General features: G+C 41.3%; 1 protein-coding gene across 7 annotated transcripts in view; it reads right to left on the reverse strand.

The window, feature by feature from the left end:
- The window catches only part of LRRK1 (leucine rich repeat kinase 1), a 120,088-nt gene that overhangs the window by 60,824 nt on the left and 32,900 nt on the right, over positions 1-26,364 (reverse strand). For all 7 annotated transcript variants that reach the window (XM_027570180.2, XM_027570176.2, XM_027570178.2 and 4 more), the window contains 4 exons: positions 18,656-18,819; positions 11,175-11,346; positions 7,487-7,666; positions 6,923-7,071 (listed from right to left, as the gene is read on the reverse strand). In XM_027570180.2, the coding sequence (XP_027425981.2) occupies positions 6,923-7,071; positions 7,487-7,666; positions 11,175-11,346; positions 18,656-18,819 (665 nt within the window). The remainder of the gene's footprint in view (positions 1-6,922; positions 7,072-7,486; positions 7,667-11,174; positions 11,347-18,655; positions 18,820-26,364) is intronic.

Raw genomic sequence — 26,364 nt, forward strand, 5'->3', positions numbered from 1 at the left:
GAGTAGCCACAGGGAAAGCATCCAAACAAGGGAGGCACAAGGGCAGGGAAAGAGTCAGTATTTGGAAACTAGCGAGAACAGACGCGTATGGGATAATCAGCTAAATTCCTCATCGGGGCGCAAGAAAAGCTGAACTGATGGGCAGAGGCCTGAACAGTCCCGAGTTTGCTTTCACAGCTTTTGAGGGGCTGGTGAAAGGCTCTCTATTCCTCTCCCACAAGTGAGTGGTGCCAAGGCCAGGCTCTGGGCAGTGAGTTGGCTCCTAGCGCTGTGTCTTACCCACTGGGGCACTGCTGCCCAGAGACTGAATCCTGGGGACGCCGGTTCGAACCCCTTCTACAATGGCAGCTATGGGCAGGGCGTGCGGGGCCAAGAAGGTGGGGATGTGTGTACGTCCAAATGCTCTGGAAAGCATAAAACTCTGGAATAAAGACTCTTTGCACTAAGCGTTAGGCCGAACCCAAGACAAAGGTGTTCCCCAGAGGACTTGGGGTCCCCCAGGAAAGGCTCCTTGCCTATACAGTGCCTCAGGGGCTCTCTGGAGCATGCAGCCCCTGCTCTCATTTCCTTGCAACACTCACAACAGTCCCAGAAAGCCCTCTAACTGCTGAATGGAGACAGACACCATGACTATTCCAGGACCTGCTGAGGCGGCCTTTCCTGGCGTTTCTGAGTTTTCCTGCTCCTTTCTGGGCATGCCAACATCAAAATGTTGCTATTTCTCATGGCAACAAAGCAAACATTGACAGGGCTCTCGCCACGAACACGGCTGTCTCGTTAAAATGTTCAGGCAAGAGTCTGGCAGCTTTCAAGGGGGGCGCCAACCAACCAGAGCCAAGGAGCAGCTCCGGCCAGGTCCGACTTGGCTTTGGGTTTGCTCTTCTAAAAGTTATGTCCAGACCACGTGGTGTGGGCTCTCAGAGACCTTCCTTACCAAACGCCAACAAAACCGAAGCCACCTGTTTCTGCCAGGGGAACACCGATGTGGGCTTCTCTGCAGTTCCCCCCGTTGGTGGGCAGAGGCAAGCTCTGGGCAGCCTGGGGACGAGGCGATGCCTGACCCAGAGGCACGCAGGAAGGCTCTGAACCTTTCCTGGCGGTGGCTTCCACTGAAGCAGCAATTACATTAAAACAACAACAACAACAAAAAAAAACCCTCCTAGCTGGTGGAGCAGGAAGCCACAGCATAAACAGAGCAAAGACAAGATGATTAATTCAGCAAGGTCACTGCCTCGAAAGCCAGCCAGGCCAAGGGAGCTCTCAGGCTGCATACACGGGGCAGCAAATCTCCCTTTGAATGACCGCCCTTGTCTACTCTTCGGAACCCAAATGCCGGGTCAGACCCACCGCACACCTGGGAAGGTAACAGCACTCACCTCTGGTTCCTGAGTCATCGTTCCTGACGGCTGGGTCCGTCTGGGCTGCCTGAGTCCCTGTCTTCTGCCAGCAGCAAAGAATGTGCTATCACAGGTTCTAGATCGCAGGCAGCCAGACACACCCACTGCCAGGCACTTGCCTTTGAAATTCACATGAATAATAAAAATACCACCTGCTTTGGGGAAGCCCAGAAAAGCCTAGTGGCTCAGCCTGCACTGTAATTTCATTTTCTCTTCTAGGCCAAGGAGAAGAAAAGTAACATTGTCTTTTCTTTGTCTTCTCCTAAAATGCAATGGTCACTTTTATGCTCTCTCTTGGCAAACGTAGGAGGCATTGCCCTGTGGAAAAGGTGGCAAACAGAGATGCCAATCATTTCTGCTTTTAACCTTTAGCCAAGAAAATCAAAGTCGCCGGCCCTCCAGCTTGGGTGTGCACTGGAATCACCAGGGGAATTTTTTAAATGAAACTGAGGCAGGTCCCATCAGAGATTTAGATTCAGTGAGTGTCAGGTGTGACATGAACATGGGGGTTTTTAAAAGGTCCCAGGGAGTCCGTCACAGAAAAGTGTGACAACCACTGATGTACTTGGGAGGGATAGTTCAGGAATCATGAAATGGGAAAAGCCCTGAGTTCAGGAGACTCAGGTTCTGGGCTGAGTAGAACTATTTAGTAGTTGCTGTCCTTGGACAAGTAACAGGATGTCTCTAAACCACAATATTTTCATCTGGAAAACAGATTCGATTCCCTGCAGTTCTTACCGAGGGTGTTGTAGCAATCAAGTAGGAAAGAAAATGTTGGGAAAAAACACCAAGCACAATATAAATGTAAGGGCTGCACGATCACTATTTCCTTTTACAAAGTGAGGCGGATATTTAATATTTATTGTACGTTTACTATCAATAAGAATGACAAGTATCATATGATCTCACTGATAAGAGGAATTCTTAATCTCAGGAAACAAACTGAGGGTTGCTGGAGTGGGGGTGGGGTGGGAGGGATGGGGTGGCTGGGTGACAGACATTGGGGAGGGTATGTGCTATGGTGAGCGCTGTGAATTGTGCAGGACTGTTGAATCACAGATCTGTACCTCTGAAACAAATAATACATTATATATTAAAAAAAAGAAGATAGTAGGAAGGGAAAAATGAAGGGGGGGATATTGGAAGGGGAGATGAACCATGAGAGACTATGGACTCTGAGAAAGAAACTGAGGGTTCTAGAGGGGAGGGGGTTAGCCTGGTGATGGGTATTAAAGAGGGCATGTTCTGCGTGGAGCACTGGGTGTTATACGCAAACAATGAATCATGGAACACTACATCAAAAACTAGTGATGTAATGTATGGTGATTAACATAACATAAAAAAAAAAAGGTTTCCCAGATCAAAAAACAAAACAAAAAAAACACCTCAACTTTGCATGTTCAGTGTCACTTGCGGCTTCCAAGGGCTGCTGGGGTAGAGGCTAGAAGGATAACTTCACAAGATATGCTGAACCTGCCCTTGTTCTCTTTGGCCACCTTGCCTCCAAGATGATTCTATGTTCTTCCCTAAATAAACTAGGTATTTAATCTAAAAAAAAAAAAAGACTATTGGTATTCTTTAAAAACTAGGAAACCAGTAAGAATAAGAGAACAGTTAAAAGGAAATGGCAAGGGGAGCCTGGGTGGCTCAGTCGGTTAAGCATCTGCCTTCAGCTTGGGTCGTGATGTCAGAGTCCCGGGATCGAGCCCCACATCGGGCTCCCTGCCCGGGAGGGAGCCTGCTTCTCCCTCTCCCTCTGCCTGCTGGTCTGCCTATGTGTGCTCTCTTTCTTTCTCTCTGTCAAATAAATAAATAAAATTAAAAAAAAAATAGCAATAAATATAATACAAAAAGACGGAAGTAATAGATCGGTATGGCAGGTCCCACACAAATGTGAATTGAGTGGACTGCTCAAAGACATACTCTCAGATAGGATGAAAAACTAAATGCTGTTTATAAGAAATACACCTAAGATAATGAAAAAACTGAAGGTGAATGTCTGGGAAAACCTGTACAATGCTGATGCAAAGAAAAAGAATGCAGTGTGGCCATATGAAGAGCAGACAATTCCAATTTTAAGGACAGAAGCATGAATGGGATTAAAGCAGGTATTTGACATCATGAAATAAGTCAAAATGGGGCATAAAGCCATTAAATAGGCCTATAAAGCAAAAACTTGTAGAACAATGTGAAGAACTAGAAAAAAAATCAGAAGTAGGAAATACATATGTATATATATACATATATATGTACATTTATAAATATGTATATGTGTACATATTATGTGTGTGTGTATTTCAGATTCTGACAAAGAAAGCTAGCACAAAATGACAGCATACGAAAGACTTGCATATGCAACTGACAAGATAAAATTAGAGGAAAAAAGAAAAATATTTAACTCAATAAACCTAAAAAAAGAACTCCAATAATAATAGCTATTATCTATTAGGTACTTATCATGTGCCAGGCATTGGTTTTAGAATGTTACAACTATTACCACATTTAATTGCCAAGTATCCTTCCAAGACAGATACTTTCTTCCTCTTTATTTTTCTTACCTCTCAGATGAGGAAACCAAACACAGAGAGGTAAAGTTACCAGATGAAGGTCTGGAGCCCAGATGAGACCGTGAAGTCTCATGCCATGGCCTTGCCTTAACCACATCACCCCAAATACTCAGAGACAAATAAAATACTCAAAGAAGAAAACATGAAGGTTTTAGTACAGATAAAAGCCAAAGTTAATGAAATAACAGAACAAATCATAAAAAAGTAAATAAAATCTAACAAGTCCTTTGACAAGACCACTGGAACATGTAAATCCCTGGCTGGTCTGATTAAGTTCAAAAGAGAAAAAGTAAAACTGTCCAACATCATAAATGTAAAGGAAAATATATCATCATCATTCATTATATCAACACATTACAGTAGAAAAGCTAATTGAATATATCAGTAGCTGCCAAAGAGGAATTTGACAAAACCCAGCAATCTTTCCCAATAAAAACTCTTAAGCAAAAAAAGAATACATGGAAACCACCTAAATCTAACAACAGTCTATTTACCAAAAATCTACAGCAAATGCCTATAAATTGCTGAGGTCAAGACCTTTAAAATCAGGAACAAGAGAGACTCATCTGCTATCCTCATGATGATTCAACTTTTGAAGTTTCTAGTGATAGCATGAGACATGAAATAAAATAAATTATATAAATATTAGAAAAGGAGGGACAAACCTATTTGGAATTTGCAGATGACTTGATCACATGCCTAAAAGTCTCAAGGAACTCTTCTAAAAACTATTAAAATTAATAAGAGAAGTTGGTAAAGGGACTGGATAAAATGTAAATAAACAAAAGAGCTTTTCTCCATACCAGTAACATTGGGTTGGAAATAGAAATGGAAAAGAATCATATTCCATTCACATAGCGGCAAAAACAAGAAAGAAGACACAAATAAACATGGCAGGTGTAGGTTCTTTATGAAGAAAATGATAAAATCTCATTAAAAATATGAAAAATAATATAAGATAAATAAAATACAAAGTCTTACAAAAGAACATGGAAGCTGCACAAATAGACTCATCATGGGAAAAGTATAAAAGTAAGAACAAATGTCTAAAAACAGTCAAGATATTTTCAAAGAAAGAAACCAAACAAGTAGAAAACATGCATTAATAGGCTGTAAGACTTAAATGAAACGTCTGTTCTCAAAACAGTATGGCATTTACCTAGAAACAGATTAATAGGCCAGTGGGCCAGTACAGAGAATCCCAAAATGCATACAGACAGATACTGGGGAAAATAACATGATGACATGTCAATTCAGAAGGGAAAGGAAGTTCTATTTAAAAAAACTGTGCTAGAATAACTGATCATCCATCTAGAAAAGATGAAAGCTAGATTCTCTCCCTCATACCTCCCATACAAATAAATATAGGAAAATTAAAGCTTAAAATGTAAAAACTAAAAGAAAAAAATATTGTGAGATACCCCAGGAGGAGAATATTTCTATAAAATTGAGGGGGAAATGACCTTCTTACATAACCCAGACGCCATAACGAAAAAGATGTTTGATTACATATTCTTATATCTTTGTTATCACAAAAGATAGCAGACCAAAGAAAAATAAGGGGTTGGAGAAAATATTGGAACATGTATGATAAAAAAAGGTTTAAAATCTGATATACAAAAAGACCCTCCAAAATGAGAAGGAAGACATGACCAACCCTTCGGGAAAATAATCAACAAACAGGCAACTCACATGAGGGGAAATGCAAATTGTTCATGAAGATAGGACAGGATGCTCTATATTGTTAATAATAATAGTGTGGACATCAAAAGAAGGAGATCTCATTTCCATCCAACAGACTGATAAAAATTAAAAGGCTCCTGGATATCTAATGCTGGCCAAGGTGTGGGAAAGAGAGATTCTCACATAATGTGGCTGAAAGTGTGAATCACCATAGCTTTTTGGGGAAGTGATTCCCAAACAATCCATTTTGGGAACTTTGATCTACAGAAGCAAACAGTCCAGAAAACCAGGCTATATAACAAAGGGCAAAACCCAGAAATAATCCAAATGTCCACCAACAGGAAAAGGACTAAGCTATGTTCCTCTATAGATTTAAGGCATGTATTTAAAGAATGAGTTGTAGCCACAGTGACGGATCTAGAGGGAGTCCATGACAGAGTGCTAAATTTAAAGAGCCTAGCTGAAGATGATGTAAATAACACAACACTCTTTTTGTTATTAAAATGGAAAACTAACTAAAACTATATCCTGCATATTTTTCCAGTTTTATTCAGATATAATTGACATATAATAGTGGGTAAGTTGGGGGGCGCCTTAGTTGGTTAAGCATCTGCCTTCGGCTCAGGTCACAATCCCAGGGTCCTGGGATCGAGCCTCGCATCGGGCTCCCTGCTCAGCGGCAAGTCTGCTTCTCCCTCTCCCTCTGTGATCTCTCTTGCTTTCGCTCTCTCTCAAATAAATAAATAAAATCTTAAAATATATATTGGGTAAGTTGAAGGTGTACAACTTGTTGATTCAATACACTTATATGTTGCAAAATGATTACCACCACCATAGTGTTAGCTAACATTGTATAATGTCATCTAATTACCATTTCTTTTCTGTGGTGAGAATACTTGAGATTTACTCTTTTGGCAACTTTCAAGTATATAGCACTGTATTATTAACTATAATCACAGAGCTGTATATTAGGTCTCCAGAACTTATTCATACCCTATGACCAACATCTCCCCATTTTCTGCCCCCTCCAGCCCCTGGTAAATCATTACTCGCTGTTTCTAGGAGTTTGGCTTTTTCTGATTCCACATAGAAGTGTGACCATATGGTATTTGTCTTTCTGTGTCTGATTTATTTCATTTAGCACAATGCCCTCAAAGTCTACTCATGTTGTTGAAAATGGCAGGATGTCTTTCTTTCTTGTGACTGAAAAATATTCCATTGTAGATATGTACCACCTGCTCTTTATCCATTCGTCCACACACAGTGGCTACTCACCATTTTCCCTGGACAACTGCTGGACAAGGCACTAGCTTCAATGAAATACTTCCTGAGGAGATGTTTGCTGGGGTCAGGACTGTCCAATAAGATGTAGGAACAGAAAAAAGCCCCATGCCGAAGCAGGAATATGGCGATGTCTTCATTTCCTGAAGGACAGAAAATGGCATTCAGATGCAGAGTGTGTCACAGCTGTCCAAAATGGCAGATGCTAATAGGTGAAACCGGGAATGAAAAGGGTAGTTGTGCCAGTGGACCTTCTCTATGACTTCCCTTGAGGTGGCAAATTCCTGTTTGTGACTTTCTGTGGGACTCTGCCCTGTGGAGCGCTTCCTACTATGGTCCCATTTGCCACAGTTTGCCTGTCACTGAAATCCCCTTGCAGGGGCCAGTGGGGCCAATGAGGGAAGGGGCAGACATTTTGAAAGAGAGACAAGTAACAGAATTTGCAAGCGTCTCCACACAAGCACTTCAAGAGCTAGGGGTGAGGGGGAAGACAAGGTCCCCCATCTCCAACCTGTGAGGGTTCCCATGGGTGGGCCTGACGGGGGGGGAGGTACCCACCTGACTTGATGGCCGCGTACAGGGGTAAGCGCACGATGACAGGAAACTCGTTCTTCCTGACTGCGTAGCTTTCCGGGTCGGCCCCGTGCGTCAGGACGAGGAGCTTCACCAACCCCAGGTGCCCTCGCTGGCAAGCCAAAGCCAGCATCCAGTTCAGCAGCCGCTGGGGGCTGCAGGGACCTGGCAGGAGATGACAGAACAAAGGGAAGGTGCCACTCAAGGGTTTTGGTTGTTCCCATTCTGCTCTTCCCTCAGACTGCCCCATTTCCAGCCGCAAGTCGCTTCTGTCAAGTTGGTAGTGTTTTCTGGAATAGTCCCTCTGGACTGCGTATGCCATTTGCCCACATCATTATAAACCCACTTGCTCATCACATAATGCCAAGTGAGGAAAAGCAGCATTCACAACAGCATATATGGTACGAATGTAACTGGATAAAAAAAAAAATGCACATGTGGAAATAAGACTAAAAGGTACTACCCCATGTTGCAGTATATTATCTCTGGGTAGTGGGGATTGTGACTATTCACCTCATCCCTTTCCCCATCCCCAGCCCTGACCTCATCCCCAGAGTAGCATTACATACAGGGACATGGCCTTTGGAGACCAGCAGCTTAGGGTTTAAATATTTTAACAGTGTAATCTTAAACAAATTTCTTAACTTCTCCCTGACTCAGTTTACCTATTGGTAAAATGGGACTAATGGCACGCATCCTCCCAAGTTTAATCTGAGGATTGCATGACATAATGTATGTCAAGTGCCTGGCTCAATATATTCTAACTCATTATTTGTCATTGTTTTTAGAGTACTAATACTTTTCTGCATTTCTAAATTATCTGTGAGTACATATATTACTTTCAAAAATGAAAGAAAAAAGGCTTTGATGAAAGAAATAGATCTAACTATCCAGCCTAAAACTTTGCAAATTACTCCCTGCAAGAACCACTTACTTAATTCCAGGAGGAAATAACACTTAGCACACTGAAGGAACAGGGACAATGTGGGCTGAAGTATTACAGTATCTTCAAGTTCAAAGTAACGCAACATCTTTTGGATGTAGCAGCCATGGAAAAATGATCTCATCCTCCATGCTGACACTTCCAAATTGCATCATAACATTGTCTCATTTCCAGAGGCTGAGAGTCCTTTGGAACCAAAGTGCTCCCAAGCATGGAGAGAGGGACCCTCCCCTCCATGGTAGGAAATTGACTAGGAAACAGGGGTGAGGTCGGGATGGAAGGAATGAAAATTCAGCACAGAGGGTGTCTGGCACAGTGCCTGGGCTGCAGCAGATGCTAAATAAATGTCCCTTCTTCTCCCTCTGATTACTAGAATTAACAACTCCTGTGAGTTGCTCAAACAGATATTAACAAGTGATCCCCAACTGGCTTACTGCAACAATACCTAGAGAAGAGAAATCCAGTCATCATGCTGTAACTTCTGTTGAGGTTGGATGTATGATAAGGCTGTAGGCTATATTTCATAGCCATGATTTTAATATGAAGAAATCAGAGCTCAGAGAGGTTTGGGAACTTGCCAAAGGTCCCACAGGTGGTAAATAACAAAGTCAAGACTTAAACACTGCAAAGCTAAAGGATTTAGACACTCGAAACCAAAGGGTGCTCTCTTAACCATATGAAACCCCTACATGTATTTTCTGAGGCCCGAATCCAATGATACTCCGAGAGCATTAGGGTCTCCATCCTTCCTCTTCCTCCTTTGCTCCATCTCCGCTCAGCTACAGAGACCAGACTTTACATAATGATGTACCTTAAATGACATCCACAACTACACAGTGATGTGCCTACCCCTGTGAGCTTCTCATCTCTCTTCTCAAACCCTCCCTTGTTCTCTAGTTGTGTCTTATATGTCTTCTGGTCTCAGACTCCTGACAGTGGCTGCCTTCCCTCCGGTTTGGGAATTCACAGGGACACACATTGTTTTGCCCATCTCTGCACTTCCTGCAGAGTCCAGAACAATGCTCTGGACTCCTTCAGTCCTCAGTAACTCTGTCCCGAGTGTAGTTGAAGATAGGATGCCCCAAGAGCATGCTCAGGTCCAGCCAAGCTCCCTGCTCTGCAAAAGCGGGCAACCTAAGCCCTTTCCTCTCTTGTCTGCCAAGTAAACTCCTATCCACCCTGCAAAACCCAGCTCAGATGTCAGCTCCTTATGAAGACCAGACAAGACCATTCTCTATGTGTAAATACTTCACTGTGTAAATACTTCAACTTCAGCATGGTTACACTGCACAGAATTACTCCTTTCTGCTTTGATTTCTCTGCTTAACCAGGAGCTATGCAAGATCTGGGATCACCTTTTTAAAAAGTCTCCATGTCTCTCAGGTTCTGCAGAATGCCTGGTAAGGCATTAGTGAGAGACTCATCTGGTGAATGCTCCATAAATATAAATTGCACCAATTAGGTCATGAGCCAGCTGGTGTAGACACTTTGGGGCTACAACAGAGCTAATCTTGGGGATCCCTGAAGAGAGGGAGTCTGCCCTCAGGGGCACCCAGGCTCCTCCTTGCCCTCCTATGTCTGGCTGCACCCAATCTACACCTGTGGACCATAACACGGTCCTGATTTCTACTCTCCTCATTCTCATTCTCCTTCCAGACACACGAAGAAAGCACTGCCTAGAACCAAGTCTGAGCACAAATCTACTCAAAGCACACTGTTGGACAACCCCCCTGACAGGATGGCTACATAATCGGCTACTGGCCCAATGCAAAATACAAAGGTGAGCCCCTTGTTCAAAAAAAATATCAAAAATTTCAAGATGGCAACAGTGGAGTGTTGAACCAAGCATGGGCCTTCTGAGTGCAGGGCCCACACTGTTGCAATGAAGCTGGCCTTGCTCAAATAAAATCCTAACTCCCAAAGACCACTGCTAAGGTAATGCCTTATGAAGAAATGAGCTACCGAGCCATAAAAAGGCATGGAGGAACTTTAAGTGCATATCGTCAGGGGAAGGAAGTTAATCTAAAAAGACAACAAAATGTATGAGCTCAATTATATGACATTCTGAAAAAAGTCAAAACTACAGAGACAGTAAAAAGATCCATGGTTGCAGGTGGGGGGGGGCGGCGCTAGGGGAAGGGAGGGATGACTCAGTGGAGCCCAGAGGACTTTGAGGGCAGTGAAACTGTTGGGTATCATACACTAACAGTGGATACATATTATACATTTGTCAAAACCCATAGAATGTACAAACACAAAGAGGGACCCCTAATGGAAACTCTGGACTTTGGTTGGTACGGATGTCTCAGTATTGGTTGCTCATTTGTGACAACTCTACGATACCGATACAGAATGTAAATAATGGGGGAACTTTTTGGCGGGGAGGTATATGGGGGCTCTCTGTACTTCCACATCAACATTTCTGAAAATCTATAACTGCTTTAAGGATAAAATCTATCAATTTTTTTAAAAAAAGGACATAGATCCATATTCTTTATCAAGTAGGGTATGAAAGAATTTACCTACTGAACTCAAGGGAATGAGACGTGGGATGTGGCTCGATTGTCAGTTTGATGGCCCAGATTTCTGGTTCTCCCGCTTGGTGAGAGTGTAAAGAAACAAGCATTTTGAGGGAAAGCCACCCCCTCCTCCTCCCACAAACATCTGTCTGATTCCCAAGAAGAGGTGATTCCTGAGAGGTGGGCAAGGAGCTCACGCCCTGGGATTTACCTGGCAAAGACTCGAGCAACTCCTGCACAACGTCAGTGTGCCCAAAATGTGCTGCCACCACAGCTGGATTGTCGTCGGTGGGCTCGGTGGGCAGCTCCACCCGTCTCTCGGTGAGAAGGTACCGGACGGTCTCCAGATCGCCATAGGCCGCCGAGATGCTCAGAAGCTGGCCCTGGTCAACACAGAGAAGGGACAGGACTTCAGTGAGATGGGTGCTGTTAGGAATGGCCAAGAGAATCAACTGGACATGCTTCACCAAGTCCACGGGCGAGCCTGGAGCTGGCACCACGTGCGGCTGTCCAGGACTTAAAATGAGGCCCATGCAAAGTGAGAGGGGCTGGAAGTGTCAAATGACACGCAATTTCAAAAACTTACTGCAAAGCTGTCAACTATCTTGTCAATCATTTGTATATGGCTCACACATTGAAATGATCTTTAGTATATTCAGATCAAATATACTAATATTTCATCTGTTTCTGTTTACTTTTTGAATGTGACTGCTAGACCATTCGATATAGATGTGGCTCCCATTCTATTTCTTTGGGACAGCACTGCTCTTTGCCCTGAGCTTCATGAGGATGGAGATCACGTGAGTATCCCCATCTGAAGCAGTATATTAATATGTGGACAAAGAACATGGAGGTTCAGAGAGGTGTCGTGACTTGCCCAAAATCACACAGCTAGAAAAGTCTTGAGGACTGTACAAATGGGCCTGACTTTTCATGGGCTCACTAGGTCTGCAAAAAGAATGCTGGGTTGGCATGTACAGAGTTTGACTGCATTACTGAAACTTTAAGTCCTCCTGAAACTTGGCTATTTCCGATGGACTTGGGCATCCGCAGGGTTCAAGGAGGCGGATGCAGAATCGATCCACGTTAGAATGAGGCGACCTGTGCCAGCGTTGGCATTTACTGAGAACCTACTGTGTGAGGATGCCAGGGGCAGTCTGTGACCTTCATGAGTTTACAGGTGAGTCTGGAATCTGCATCAAACAGCCACAAGCAAGCATATTTTACTCCTAATACAGGTGTATTAGGAGTCACTTTCAGGTGAGACGGGCAGGGATGGGACAACACAATCCCAGGGATGAGAACTGATATATTAAGCTCTTATCATGTGCCAAATGCTGCATGGCACATTTTATTTACATGGTCACACTTCATCCTGATAACAGTCTTAAGAGGACTGTATCTGTTGTTGATTTAAAAAAAAAGAGAAGAGCCAGTTATTTTACCTGCAAAGTGAGTTTATTTGGGAACAGCAGAGGAACTGCAATTCAGGGCAAGGAAACTAGGGTGAACCATAGGCAAGTCTGGAGAACAGAAGGGAGGGGCTTGCTTTTGTAAGGGAAAGGAGGAAGCTGGGAGGGTGTTTTCCTGAGTTCCCATTGGCTGGGCTGTTGCTGGGCAAGGAAAAATTCTTCCTGCCTCCTGCTGGGGTATGGAAAGTAAGCTTCTCCTCCCTGGGGAATGCAAAGTTTGCTTCTTAAGGTGAGTGGAAATGCATGAGAACTTGCCCTGCTGGGCTTCCAGACTCCTATTTATTTATTTATTTATTTATTTATTTATTTATTTATTTTACTTTTAAAAATTTTAATTTTTTTTCAGACTCCCATTTTAAATGAGGTTTCCTTTATTTATTTTCACACTGTGTTTCCATCTTGTGGGTGAGGAGGGATGGGAGGGAGGGAGTTTACAGTCTGCAGAACTATCCAGGATTTGAACTGGGGTCTGTCTAACCGAAGCCGAGGCTCCATTCTGTCCAAGACTTCCCAGGAAATGTGGGACTTGGAGGGAGGCCCGGGTTGTGTAAGTGGAGTGAGTGAGCTGGCCATGTGAGGTATGCGTTCAATATGACCAGAAAAGAAAAACCCACTGGCCTGCCCATCTGCCCAGGGTGGGGCCCCCTAGGCCTGCCATTCCAGGAAAGCACTTGCATTAGGGAGAAAAGCCACAGGGATTGATTAAATGATTCACCACAAACAACCAACAGTTGTCTAGACTCTAGTGGATAAGAGGCTTAAAAGCCCCATCCTCACAAAGTGGTGATGCCACAAAGAACTAACCCAGAGGCCAAGAGGAACCAGAGGGCAGGAAGGGTCAGGCTGGCACCCGGCTAGAGACAGCCCAGAGGCTCCATAGCATGTATTTATTTTCATTCAAACAGCATAGAAAAGTATAATATAAAAAGGAGGCCTCGCTCCATGCCTCTCCTTCCTAACGCCCTTTTGCAAAGGAAACTGCTCTTACATAGCCTTCTAGAATGTGTTCATCCATATCAACACAGGGGTTGGAAACCACATGTTTTCACTTCATTCATTACTTTTATTGGCATATAACAACCCTACAGAAAAGAACACACATTGTGTGTTCAGTTTCATGAACTCTTACAAAGGGAACACATTCGTGTGATGGACACTCGGACCAGGGACGCAAGATTATCTGTTCCCAGAAGTCCCCTTTCTGCCCCCTTCCGGTCACTGTCCTACCTGGAATAACCACTATCCTGACTTCTAACACCATTGCCAGTTTTTATATATTATTAAAGTGGAATTATACTTCACTTATTTTTAAATTTAATTTACTACTTCTTGCTCTGAAATAGAGATTCATAGGAAGTCACGAGGACATTCCTGAGGGGCATCCATGTTTCTGTAATTCCATTTCCCCCAACGATGACAGCTTACACAATGTAGTTCAAGATCAAAACCAGTAATTTGACATTAGTATAATGTGGGTATGTCATTCTGCCATTTTGTCACATGTATATACATTTGTGTGATCACCACCATGATCAAGATGTAGAATTACTCCATTGCGAGATGAGTCTCTCTTGAGCCCCCCCTTTATAGTTACACTCTACTGCCCTCCACCATGACTAACCCCAGAAACCATGAATCTCTCTTCCATCTCTATAATTTCGTCTTTTTGAGAATGTTATACAAGTGGGATCATACAGAATGTGACCTTTTGAGACTATTTTTTTTTAAATTTCCTGCTCAACATAATGCCCTTGAGATCCATCTGAGTGGTGGTATATTTCATATTTTTTTTTAATTTTTAAAATTTAAATTCAATTAACTAACATATAGTGTATTATTAGTTTCAGAGATAGCATCCAGTGATTCATCAGTGCTATATAACATCCAGTGCTCTTTCCATCATGTGCCCTCCTTAATGTCCATCACCCAGTTACCCCATCCCCCTACCCTCCACCCCTCCAGCAACCCTCAGTTTGTTTCCTATGATTAAGAGCCTCTTGGGTGCCTGGGTGGCTCAGTTGGTTACGTGACTGCCTTCGGCTCAGGTCATGATCCTGGAGTCCCGGGATCGAGTCCCACATCGGGCTCCCTGCTCAGCAGGGAGTCTGCTTCTCCCTCTGACCTTCCTCCCTCTTCATGCTCTCTGTCTCTCATTCTCTCTCTCGCAAATAAATAAAATCTTAAGAAAAAAAGAGCCTCTTACTGTTTGTCTCTCTCTCTGATTTTGTCTTGTTTCATTTTTTCCTCCCATCCCCTGTGATCCTGTTTTGTTTCTTACATTCCACATATGAGTGAGATCACATGTTAAGTATCTTCCTTTGAATGACTTTTTTGCTTAGCATAATACCCTCTAGTTCCATCCACATCATTGCAAATGGCAAGATTTCAGGTTTTTTTGATGGCTGAATAGTATTCCATTGTATATACATACTACATCTTCTTTATCCATTCATCTGTAGATGGACATCTGGTCCCTTTCCATAGTTTGGCTATTGTGGACATTGCTGCTATAAACATTGGGGTGTGGGATCACTACATTTTATCTTTGGGGTAAATCCCTAGTAGTGCAATTGCTGGGTCATATGGTAGCTCTTACGTATGGTCATACAGTTAACTTTTTGAGGAACCTCCATACTGTTTTCCAGAGTGGCTACACCAGCTGGCATTCCCACCAACAGTATAGGAGGGTTCCCCTTTCTCAAAGAATTTCTTTATAATGCTTAGTATTATATTTATATTATATTTGTAGTATATATTACATATTTTATATATTTACAGTTTATATTTATATTATATTATATTCAATTGTATGGTCAACCATTCATCTGCTAAGAATTTTATGCTTGCCTTACTGCACTGGCCAGAGCTTCCAGTAATATACTGAATATAATTATGTATAATTATTCTCAAATTAAACTGCTAGTATTATATTGACAGTAGATATCATTGCCTTATTCCTGATGTTAGGGGTAAAGCACTCTTTCACCATCAAGTATAAAGTTAGTTGTAGGTTTCTGTAGCTATTCATCAGGTTGACGAAGTTCCCCTCTATTCTTAATTTTCTAAGAGTTTCTATCATGAGGGTATTAAATTTAGTCAAATGCTTTTTCTGCACCAAGTGATATGATAATGTGATTTTTCTTCTTCAGTTTATGGCTTAATCCATTCAAACTGCTATAACAAAATACCATAGACTAAGTGGCATAAAAACAACAATTTATTTCTTACATTTTGGAGGCTGGAAGTCTGAGATTTGGGGTGCTGGCCTGGTCAGGTGAGAGCCTTCTTCCTGATGGTCGATCTCTTGTTGTATCTTCACGTGGCAGAATAAGGCTAGGGAGCTTTATGGGATCTTTTATAAGAGCACTAACCCCTTTCATGAGAGCTCCAGCCTTATGACCTAATCACCTTCCAAAGGCCCCAGCTCCAAACATCATCACATTTTCAACATACACATTTTGGGGGGACACCAACATTCAGTCCATAGCAGTCTATTAATAATGGAGGACTATATTGACTGATTATTGAGTACTGAACCCAGTCTTGTATCTCTGGAATAAATCCCATTTGGTCATGGTGTATAACTCTTTTGATATATTGCTGAAATCTATTTGTAATATGTTAAGATTTTTTGCATCTATATTCATGATGGACAGTGGTCTGAACTTTTCTCTTTTGTACTGTCGTTGGTTTGGGTATCAGGTAGATTGGACTCACAGAAGTGTTGGAAAGTGTCTGTAGAGTTGGTATTAATTCTGCTTTAAACATTGGGTAGAATTCTCCCATGAAACCATCTGGGTCTGTGGATTTCTTTTCAGGAGGTTTTAAATTATAAGTTGAATTTCCTTAATAGGTAAAGGGTTATTAAAGTTATGTATTTTATATTGGATGTGTTATAGTTTCTATTTTTCCAGGATTGGTCCATTTCATCTAAGTTGTCAAATTTATGTGTGTAAAGTGGTTCATATTGTTCCCTTACAATCCTTTCAATATTTGCAGGGTATGTACTGATATTCCCTATTTCCTTCCTGATATTAGTGATTTTTCTCTTTTCTCTTTGTTAGTTTTGCTAGAAGTTTGTCAATTTTGTTGATCTTTTCAAAAACAATACCTTTTGTTTCATTGATTTTCTCTATTGTCTTTCTGTTCAAATTTCATTAATTTTCTACTCTTATTTTTGGCATTTCCTTTCTCCCACTTGCTTTGGATTTATTTTGCACTTCTTGTAGTTCCTTTAGGTGGAAGTTTGGATTATTACTTTGAGACTTTTCTTCTTTTTTAATGTAAGTATTTAGTGCTATAAATTTCCCTCTCAGCACTGGTTTAGTTGCATCCCACAAATTTTGACATACATTTTCGTTTTCATTTAGTTCAATGTATTTTTTAAATTTCCCTTGAGACTTTCTCTTTGACCCATGGATTATTTAAAAGTTTGTGGTTAGTTTCCAGGTGCTTGGAGATTTTCCTATTAGCTTTTTGTTATAAATTTCCAATTTGATTCCTCTGAAGTTAGAGAACATATTCTGTCTGATTTTAATTCTTTTAAATGTGCTAAGGTTTATCTTATGGCCTAGGATATGCAGTCTATCTTGAGATATGTTTTGTGGACACTTGAAAAGAATGCATTCTGCTGTTGTGTGGAATGTTTCATAAATGTCAGTTCAATTTTGCTGGTTCATGGTGTTGTTAAGTTCTGTATCCTCGCTAATTTTTTGCCTGGTTGTTCTATCACTTGTTGAGAGAGGGTGTCAAACTCTCTAACTATTATTGCAGATTTATCTAATTTTCCTTTCTGTTATATCAGTTTTTGTTTCACTATTTTGCAAGCTCTGTTGTTTGGTGCATGTGCATTTAGGATTGCCATGTCTTCTTGGTGGACTGACCCCTTCATCATTATGAAATATCCTCTCTGTCCATGGTAATTTCCCTTATTTAAAAGAACTAAAATCAGACAGGTCTACTTTACCTGATATTTAGCCACTCCTTCTTTCTTTTGATTAATATTTTCATGGTGTATCTTTTTCTATCCATTTACTTTCAACCTACATATAGCCTATTTGAAGTGAGTTTCTCATAGGCACCATATACTTGCTCATGTTTTCTTTCTTTCTTTTTTTTTTTTTTTTTGTTGCTCATGTTTTTTAAATCTATTCTGGAATCTCTCTAAGTTTATGTATTTGGACTATTTATGTTAATATAGTTATTTGTATATTAAATCTAAGTCTGTCATGAAATTTTTTGGTTCATTTTCTGTTTGCTCTTTGATTTTTTTCCCCCCTGCCTTCCTGTGGTTTCTGAGACATTTTTAAAATTCCATTTTGGGGGCGCCTGGGTGGCTCAGTCATTAAGCGTCTGCCTTCGGCTCAGGTCATGATCCCAGGGTCCTGGGATCAAGCCCCACATCGGGCTCCTTGCTCAGTGGGAAGCCTGCTTCTCCCTCTCCCACTCATGTTCCCTCTCTCGCTATGTCTCTCTCTATCAAATAAATAAATAAAATCTTTTAAAAAATACATTTTGATTGGTCAATAGTGTTTTGGAGTGTATCTCTTTGTATTGTTTTTAAGGTGGTTGCTCTAGGTATTACGTACATAGCTTAACAAAGTCTACTGGTTTCAATGTTTTATCAATTAAAGTGAAGTGTAAAAACCTTTCTCCTTTTACAGCACATACAGAATTTATAATCAGATGGAAAATGCTTGATATAATATTATGTAAGAATAAGCAGCATGCAAATCTATATACACAATATGACCGTATCTGTATTAGAAACAACACATGCACAGATCAGCAGATGGAGAGAAAATATAACGAAATTGTTACATGGGACTGTTTGGATGCATTAAGAATATGGTTGCTTTCTTTTTATTTTCCTCCCTACTTTTACATAATTCTAAGTTTTCTTTTTTTGAGCATGTGCTACTTTTATAATGGAAGAGAAGGGTAAAAGAATACAGTAAGCTGAACCTTCAGATAGGCCTTTTGTTGTTCACATTTCAGTTATGCCTCCCCTGTCCTTTGGGAAGGTGAAAGGGTTTGCATAGATGGTGGCAGGTTGAGAAGTTGGCTTGAAAGGACCAGCACCCATGAGTTTATACGTGAAAGGAGGTAAAAAAAAAAAATCCCCATTATAATTATGATGATAACAAGGAGATAATCTGAGTGGTAACCTTCATCCAGGCCAGATCCTCAGTCTGGCTGGAGGAGCCAGCATCAACCCTACCTTCTCCAGATGGGACGTACTCTCGTCACAAGCCTCTCTGAGCAGGTGCCGGGCCCTGCTGGGGTTTCCTTGCTTGTATGCAGCATGAATGCCTTCTGTCCCAGAGCACTGTGCTGTGGGGTCACTGCCTGGTGTGGATGGTTTGCTGCCCATGTCCTCAGCGCCTGGGTAGACAGAAGCACACACACAATGTCACAATCACTTGCCAGGGCTGCTCATGGGGACCACTGGAGAGGAGATCAGGATGTGCTCTCTAGGACATAAATCTGAGGCTTCAGGAAGAGAAAGGGGTGGCCCTGAAATAATGCTGGTGTCACCAAGGACAGCAGACCCCGGGACCGGCAGCCCTGGGGGGGAGACTTCCTGTGTGGGACTGGTGCTCAGCCAGGCTGTCTCTGCAGCCACACCTTGCTGTAGTGGAGGGGGTCCAGGACACCTAGGGCCGCTGTCTGGCTGGGAACAGCCAGGCTAATCTCACTGACAGCAACAGAAAAGCTGGGGCTTTGGTGATATAGCGGATGGTCCAGCCAAACTGTCCCCCTGCTGTTTCCCTCATGGGGACTTAGTATCTAGTGGTAGAAGAAATAAAGGCCTAATACTAGGGATTTGGAAATCTATCCCCTCTCTGCCTAGAAAACCCCACTAAGGGCATGGGATTTAGAATCAGCAACCCTCATCCATATGTGCCCTCGCACAAATATGCCACATTATGATCTTGGCAGTCCCATAAAACTCTGGGCCTTGGGACGCCCTTGGGCCACTGGTGTGACTGGTCCAGGGTGTCCCTAAGAAATCGCCTGACTCTGCTATTCTGGTTATCTGAAATGTTCCATTCTGGTTATCTGAAATGTGGCTCAGCCATCAGTCAGTATCTTGCTGTTCTCTAGTAGTGGACACTGGCTGTCCTGGGTGGAAGATCGTCCAGGCTGCTCCAGGACAACTGAGCACCTGGTGCTACTTAGGAGGAGTGGTCAGCTTTGCAGGAGGCCATGATGCAGCAATGCTGGGGCATCCACCAAGCAGCTGTGATAGGCCGAGTACTGTACTGGGCGCTGAAGATGCAGACGTAAAGGAAGTCAGCTCCTACCCTCACTGAGCTCTCCCCTTAGAATAGGGGTTTTGTGGACCCTGTGGCTGATAAGCAGGTTTTAGAGGTTGCCTGAACATCCTAAATTGGACACAAAGCTGTGTGAGCATGTGCGCACATGTGTGCATGTGTGTGTGTGTGTGTGTGTGTGTGTGTACATTTTTTTTGAGGAGAAAAGTCAAGGCTTCTACCAGATTTCCAAATGCGTAGGTGAACCAGAGTTAAAAGTTTTACCTCTATAAATGCTACTTAAAAGACTGCAAAGAATGAGGAGTTATGTTCTGATTGTGTTGAGTGAAATAGGGAGAGATTCCAACCATTCTTGGCCAAGTCCACACAGTCAGTAAAAGGCAAACCTGAACAGAATTTTGGTCCCCTAGCTCTCAGGCTGGGGTGAACCCCCTCCATCTCTGTTGCCTCTTTGAAGAAATGAATAAAAAAGAAGCTTCTTCTCATGTGAAAATAATGCTAAGCAAGGTTGGCTTCCAAATATTCTTATCACAGAAGTGAATCACACTATAGCAGCTAACTTTTGGAAAATTAAAAAAAAATTTATTTACAAAAGCATAAAACTACATGCTTAGAAACAAATTTAACAAAAGATGGGTAGACCCATATAAATGTAAAGACATTCCATGTTCATGGATTAGAAGAATCAATATTTGTTAACATGTCAATTCTTCCCAATTTTATCTATAGGTTCAATAAAATCCCAACCATAATTCTCATAGGCTTTTAGGGGATAGAAATTAACAACCTAGGGGTGCCTTGGGGCTCAGTCAGGTAAGCATCTGCCTTTGGCTCAGGTCATGATCCCAGGGTTCTGGGATTGAACCCCACCTTGGGCTCCCTGCTCAGTGGGGAGCCTGCTTCTCCCTCTCTCCCCGGTTTGTGCTTTGCTATCTCTCTCTCAAATAAATAAATAAAATCTTTTAATTAAAAAAAGGAATTAACAATCTGATCTTCAAGTCTGTATGGAAATTCAAAGGATTTTAAATATCCCAAGTAATCTTGAAAAAGAAGACAATTGGAAGATGTACACCACCTGATTTCAAGATTTACTATAAAGCTACAGTTATCAGGGGGCCCCTGGGTGACTCAGTGGGTTAAGTGTCCAACTCTTGATTTCAGCTCAGGTCATGATCTCAGGGTTGTGGGATCGAGCCCCACGTCAGGCTCTGCACTGGGTGTGGAGCCTGATTGGGATTCTTTCTCTCCTCTCCTCTGCCCCTCCCCACTTATGCTCTCTTTCTCTTAAAAAAAAAAAAAGCTACAGTAATCAAGACATTGTGGTACCAGTATAGACAGAAAAATCCATGGGACAGCATAGAGAGTTGAGAAATACACCCATATTTGTAATACTTGTACATCCAATTGGTTTTTGACAAGAGTGCCAAAGCAATATAATGAGAAAAGCAGTCTTTTCAACAAATGGTGCTGGAACAGCTAGACATCCACAATGAATAAAAAGAAACCCAGACTCCCACTTCTTACCACACACAAGCATTAACCTGAGATGGATCATGGACCTAGCACAAAGTTTAAAATTAAGGAACTTCTAGAGAAAATACATGAGAATATCTTTATGCCTTGAGAGTAAGCAAAGGTTTCTTAGATGGAACACAGAAAACAATAACTATGAAAGGAAAACTTGCTATATTAGACTTCACCAAAATTTAAAATTTCTACTCATGAAAAGATTGGTCTACCATTTAAAAATGAATAAGCAAGTTATATAGTGGAAGAAAATATTTACAAAACATAAACCCCCCACCCCAAAAAAGGAGAGAATGGTTCCAAAATACACAAGACTCCTATAACTCAATAATAAAGGACAGCCCAATTAAAAATGGGCAAAGATTGGAACAGCAGAAGATATTAAAAATGCTCAACACAGGGGCACCTGGGTGGTTCAGATGGTTAAGCGTCTGCCTTCGGCTCAGGTCATGATTCCAGGGTCCTGGGATTGAGCCCCACATCGGGCTCCTGGCTCAGCAGGGAGCCTGCTTCTTCTCTCTCCCTCTGCCTCTCCCCCTGCTCATGCTCTCTTTCTCCCTCTGTATCTGTGTCTCAAATGAATAAATAAAATCTTTTAAAAAATGCTCAATATCATTAGTCATCAGGGAGATGTAAATTAAAACCAGAAGGAGACACCAGTTTACTCCCAGCAGAATTACTAAAATTTAAAAAGACTTACAGTACTTGGTGAGGATATGGAGCAACCAGAACACTCATATCTTATTGGTTGGAGGGTAAAATGGTATAACCATTTGGAAATAAGTCTGATGGTTTCTTATAAAACTAAATATACAGCTACCCTATGATCCAGCAAGTCTATTCTCAGATATTTACCCAAGAGAAATAGGTCTAAAAAACTTATCGAAGAATGTTAATAGCAGTTTCATTCATAGTATCTCCAAATTGTAAATAGCACAAGTGTCCATCAACAGAAAAACAGATTAACGACTACTGTGGTTTAGTAACTATTCAGCAATAAGAAGGAATGAACTACTGATCCACGAAATGAGAGACAGGAAATCTCAAAACATAAGGCTGAGTGAAAGAATGATTGCACAAGATGATTCCGTTTATATGCTGTTCTAATCTAATCGATGGGTGGGGAAAAACAATCAGTATAGTTCTTCCCGGAGGCAGGCATGAAGTTTACCAGGGAAGGGGCATGAGGAAACTGATGTTCTTTTTCATTACATTGGTGTTATTTGTCAAAACTTATCAAACGGTCTAATGCAGAGCTGTGCATTTTGCTCTATACGGATTTTATCCCCAATTGCTATAAACAATATTGAACTGTAGCCAATAATATGAATGTCGAAGAATTTGAGGGTGAAGTATATAGATCCTTCTTTGAAATGCACTGAAAATATTGGATTGACAGATGAATAGAGGGATGGACAGATGGATAGAACGTGAGAGAGCAATTTTAGAAAATGTTAATGGTAGACTTTAGGTGGTGGGTAATGGATGATATGGTTCGATTCTTTCAACTTTATGTTTAAAATTTTTAGTAAGAAAATGTAGAGAGAAGTGAATCAAAATATCATACCCTAAATGCAGGGCCCACCATATGGCATCCTGAATGAGCTCCACCATCAGGGCAGAAAAAAAATCCTGCTCTGTAGAGAGGCAAAGACAATCTGCTTACAGTAAAGGCCCTTGAAACCATTCAGGGTCTTTACAGCTCATTCTAAGCCATGACTTTCACTTTTTCAAAGGCAACCGTTCTGAAAATCCATGTAAGTGGATAAAGCATCACACACGCTCTGCATCATTCCTGAAACACCAAAGCAAGATTGCTGTGTCTGAGTGGAGATTACTGGGTTTTTTTTGGCTGTGTATTTTTTGCAAAGAGGAATCAGAAAACGGCTTAGTGTGTAAGTGGTTGCACTTGTGAGTAAGGCAGCTTCGCTCCCCATCACACGCTAACAGTCCCATTAATTATTTACCGTCAGAGACCCTGGGACATCAGAGAGCTGGCTGGAAGGAGGAAGGCATTGGCAGGTTTCGAGAAGAGGGTAGAATCAACAGCAGCAGCATCCATCAGAAGAGGCACTTAATTATGTCATTGCTCCTCTTTCAAAATTAACAAATATTTCCTTTATCTCTGTAAAATACAAGCGCGCGCGCGCGCGCGCCCGCGCGCACGCGTGTGTGTGTGTGTACAAGCAAGTATGAAGTGACCTCTTCTGTTTACTGTAGGAACATAAATAAAAACAGTTCACCGTCAGTCCCAGTTAAGTGACACTGAGAAGGCAGAAACTAGGGATTAGGGTGCATGTCAATTTACAAGGCGGGGGGCACTTGGGTGGCTCAGTTGGTTAAGCGCTGGCCTTCAGCTGAGGTCATGATCCTGGAGTCCTGGGATCAAGCCCCTCATAGGGCTCCCTGCTCAGTGAGGAGCCTGCTTCTCCCTTTCCCTCTGCCTCCTACTCTGCCTACCTGTGCTCTCTGACAAATAAATAAATAAAATCTTTTTAAAAAATTACAAGGGGGATTTTACTTTAACTTGACTTTTAAATAATGCAGTGTATGTGCAGTAAATGATGTAATCAGAACCAAGACTCTGCTTGATTCTATTTACATATTTTTTAATATTGTGGTGTTTTCAGTTTTGGATCTGATTTTCTTAGGTTGCGTGGACAACGCATGTCCACTGTCACTGATGCTGAGAGCTGGGGGTTCTAGTGCAATCAAATTGTTGGGAGGACATTATGGGGAAACATCCGCTAATGCACATACATTTAATTTAATCTGCCAACTCCTTTTAATTTCCTGAAATTATAAAGAGAAGGGTTAACATGTATTTACATTGAAAGAAAAAAGACCACAATGCCAATAGTTAGTATTAAGGATGGGCTGGCGTAGAATTAATAATGGCATTAGAAAAGATTTTTATTCTTTATTTTCCAAGTTCCCCATAATGGAATTAAATGACTGTTTTATTTTAAACTTTAAAGAGATTACACAAGTACTGAAAGAACACATTCTCACTGAAAAAAAATACAGAACTACATCATGTAAAAAGCAGAAACCTCTCCTCCCCACCATCAGACACCTTTTCTTAGAGGTAAATATTTACTTTTATAGTACTTTTCCCCCAAATACTACACTTTTGTAGTTGACAACTGGTGACCTCTGATTTAAACTTAAAGCGGAGGGATGTATTTACTCCAAGCGAGATTTTTCAGTGATTTGTGCTTATTTATCAACCATTGTCCATATTATATTCCTGTAAGCAGTAAAATATGACAGTTCTCAATATTCTCCTCCTATGCTGTAAATTTCATATTAAAAACATAAACACTCAAAATACATTGTATTTCAATAAAATATTAATGTACCAAATAAGCCAACTAGAACCAGTAGGAAAACAATTATAGAACATTAGAATGACTCAGCTTCGAATTTAAAAAATTCATTTTAGTTCTCTATTACAATGTCATTATTTTCTTATACAGCAACGAACATTCCATATACACAGATACATATCTATATGTGCATCTTGCTTGCTTTTAATGCAAAATATGCTTAATGAAGTAAGTTACCAAGTAAAGGAGCAGAAGGGAAAACCAAGAGCACATTTTTTTTTTCTTTTTGGTGGTGTGACTTGTTTGATTTTAGGAGTCAGTTTATTAGAAGTAGGAGCTAGTGAGGGGAGACTGCAAATACAGTGGATGGCCAGGGTTATGGATTTAGCCCATGCAGAATTATTAAGACAAGAAACATCTACAGTAAGCTGGGTGAGGTGATAAGTGGACAACACATTCGTGGCTGGTGACAAATGTTAATATCTACACAGCCTGGTATTTAAATATGCTGGACATGGACACTAATTAAAGTTCATTATGTGAAGAAGTACTAGGTTAAAACAATATTTAAAAGCCTGTGCAATAAGAACATTATTTAGTCCTCGATAATCACTTTTAATTTAATATTCTATTAATAAATACTTTTAGTAACACTGTATGTGCTCTAGATTTGGCCATTTCTAGGAGAAATGGGTTTGGTTGCCAATGACTCGGTATCTAAATATCATTTCTGTAATTCAGTTTTTAGAAATACAGAGTATTTTGACTACAGAAAAACTAATGGAAATTATTCTCTTCTTTAGGGGAAATGGTAAAATAGAATTCCATGAATATTATAGTGATGTCCACGGTAAAAGCCATGTCCCTTACATGAACAGTTCCTTGTGGATGTCCCCCCCTTAAAGAGAGTCCTCCTTTGTTGGTTTGGAGTCTGTTCTGTTCTTACAACCTTTTTTTGTTGTTGCTCTGTCCTTATATTCTAAGGAGAGTCTTACCTTTTCTTCTAGAATGGTATTTGGTAAGTCATCCCTCCCAACCCAAAAATCAGAATAAAATTCTCTCTCTACTGTTTTTTTCCTACAAATCTAGGACAATGGAGAGGTAATATGAGAGTGACTTTAATTCTGTAAGTTTTAAATTTTGGCCTCTCATATATATATAAAATCATGTGATTATATATTATATACAATTATATTAATATTATGTAATTATGTTATAATTATATACATTATATTATAGACATATATAATACACATTATATTTAATTCTCTCTTCCCCACCAAAGAAAACACGTATGATGGAAAGAGAATGCTGTCAATTCAAAATCTGTTGCATCCTCCTATGACACTCACATTTTACTTGCACATCCATGAATTTTTTTTACTATGTTCATTTCTATCATTAGAGTAGCAAAAAGTAAAAACATTTCTACCAACCCCTAGTTCACAACAAAGCAAACAAAAGTAAACTTTAGAATGCTACTGACCTGGTCATAACTGCTTAAGGACCATCCTCCACCGAGTCCCTGTGCAGCCAGAGAATGGGGGCAGGGGCTGTCCCTCCCTGGAGGGGATACCCTCCTGGCCCTGCAGGGGTTCACCTGCTGTAGCCCCAGGTTCACCAGCCTTTAGCTGGAAGGATGCTTCTTTCTTTGCTGCTATCACTCTGGGATTTTAGCCTCAGTAAGCAGTTTTCCTCTCTGGGTCGAATTACGGTGAAATCCAACCCTTTATTTATTCGGGGAAGAGGCAGAGGCTGGGGGGCTGTGGAGGGCGACATGACCCCCAGGGTGACCC

This window comes from Zalophus californianus, chromosome 6 (assembly GCF_009762305.2).
Source record: "Zalophus californianus isolate mZalCal1 chromosome 6, mZalCal1.pri.v2, whole genome shotgun sequence".
Taxonomy (NCBI): domain Eukaryota; kingdom Metazoa; phylum Chordata; class Mammalia; order Carnivora; family Otariidae; genus Zalophus; species Zalophus californianus.